The sequence below is a fragment of the Caenorhabditis briggsae genome, assembly GCF_000004555.2.
Source record: "Caenorhabditis briggsae complete genome, chrIV, whole genome shotgun sequence".
Lineage (NCBI taxonomy): Eukaryota > Metazoa > Nematoda > Chromadorea > Rhabditida > Rhabditidae > Caenorhabditis > Caenorhabditis briggsae.
Window position 1 is genome coordinate 7,006,821 of NC_013487.2, and position 2,176 is coordinate 7,008,996.

A 2,176-nucleotide genomic window follows, 5' to 3' on the forward strand; every position below is an offset into this window, starting at 1 on the left:
CGACTCCACGAGCCATCGACTGGAACCGCCGATCGATCAAGCCATTGAGATTGCAACGTTCGGCACAAGCCATCGACATAATTGACTTTTGAGCTCCGGAATCGATGAAAGCTTTGACTGGAACTCCGTTAATTGTCAAGTTGATATAGAGCATAGTTACAGCGATCATGTCTTCTGGATGATGAGTCATCGACTGAAAATAATACGTAATTAGTTTAGAAAACTTATTTAACAGCTTACATGAACATACTGCTCATTGATCAATTCCTTGTTGCGTCTAGCTTCCAAGAACATTTTTGCTTCCGCGGAGTTTGGGTTGTTCTGAATGATTTCCTCTTTATGAACCTCCTCTTCAATGTATGAACGGAAAAATGCCTCGAATTCTTCTGAAAATAAAACGAAATTAAATTTTAAAATACAAAGAATAGACTCACTGTATGTCTGGTCCTTATTCTGAGTAAACCGTTCAACGAGATCCGGAAGTTGAAATGCGAGCTTATGTGCCTCATTTTTCAATCGGAAGAACATGTTTTCTGTCAGAGCTTTGAGCATAGATGGCTTCTCCAGAACTTTCCGAGAGAACATTGTTTTAATCGATCCATCATCGCCGTCGTCAGCCTGTTGTGAAGTACGAGCATTTTGATTCGATGATGATGAAGGAGCTGTGGTTTTTGCTTGATTAAAAAGGTTCGAAGCAGCAGAAGCGAACTGGGTTATAAGTCGGACTTGTGCTGGAACGATAGACCGGATGTCTCCAGACGGGCATGGGAAGGAAGTTGTGTAGACGTAGATCATAGAGAGGGAATTGACTCCGAGTTGTTCCAAAGTGGTTGCCGGCCCGTTTCCGTTTCCCTCCGNAACGTCANACAAATANGCCACGCGATGTATTGGGGGTACGACGAATTCGAACTTTTTCAAAATCGAACAGATTCAATTCAGAACAGTCCTTTTTTCGCACACGTACCAGAACAGAACGCGGACAGAATCGAACTGTTATTATGCTTGTCTGAGAAAAAAAAGGTTAGAGAGTATTTTTTGCAGTCTGAATACGGTAGTTTTTTTTTTCTCAGACAAGCATAATACAAGTTCGAACTGGTAAGGAGTCGAACTGTCCCAAATTGGAACGCTGTTTTGTGTGTGCTTTCATGCGCGCTCTGTTGCAGGCAGTTCGATTTTAGGTCTGTTCGAATTTGAAAACGTTCGAATTCGTCGTACCCCCGATGTATTGAAATGCAATTACAGTTATGTCGCGAAATGCTTTGAAATACATTTCGCGACGCTCATGCATTGAATTTCGAGGGCGCGGAAATGCATTTCAATACATATTTTCGCTACATGAATAACCCCATAATATAATTATGGTACAAAAAATCGATGCTGTGGAAGAGAAACGCCGGTGGCCGTGGCCGAAAATCCCACAACGAAAACTACCGTAACCTAAAAATATCTCAATTTTCTCGTTTTTCACTGTTTTTCGTCTATTTTTCTGATGTTATTTACCCTCAAAAAGGCGCAAATTTTTTAGAATTTTTATGCCGAAAAAGTTGACCGAAAACACATGAAATTAAAATTTTCAATTAATCTGGAAAATGAAGATATTTTCGGTTACGGTAGTTTTCGTTTTGGGACCTTCGACCACGGCCACCAGAGTTTCTTTTCCGAATCTCAAAATTTTTATTCCTGCCTAATGTTACCGGTTTAGCTTCTCCATGCGGTTGACAAGGCTGTTGAAGTCGGATATCGTAGCTTTGACACTGCCAAGTACTACGAGAACGAGGGAGAGCTAGGCGAAGCATTGAAGGTGTCTAAAGACCCTATTGCTTATTCCAAACTCAATTTTCTAGATTCTTCTTCCGAAATATAAGCTTAGTACCGAAGACATCTTTCTGACGACAAAAATCTTCCCGGTAGAAAACGCTGCGAGCGGTGAGCTCATCAAAAAAGACATTGAAGAATCGTTGAAATTGCTCAACAGAGAGTATGTGATATTCCAATGATTTTGGCATTTTCCTTGTTTTCATTCAGGTACTTAGACTTAGTTTTGGTGCACTATCCTCGTCCATTTACAACTGATGACAAGGATGAACGTAACAAGATTTACCGCAAGGAGGCGTGGCTTGCTCTTGAAAGCTTGAAAAGTTTATTTACTAGTTAGATCACAGATATGGTAGATTTG

General features: G+C 40.6%; 1 protein-coding gene across 1 annotated transcript; it reads right to left on the reverse strand.

Moving 5' to 3' along the window:
• Window positions 1-186: 186 nt before the first annotated feature.
• CBG05426 lies at window positions 187-795 on the reverse strand (the record flags this gene model as incomplete). The annotated part of the gene is made up of 3 exons (XM_045235412.1): window positions 187-193; window positions 251-386; window positions 435-795. The coding sequence occupies 3 exons, from the start codon at window positions 793-795 to the stop codon at window positions 187-189; spliced, it is 504 nt and encodes a 167-aa protein (XP_045092937.1).
• Window positions 796-2,176: the final 1,381 nt, after the last annotated feature.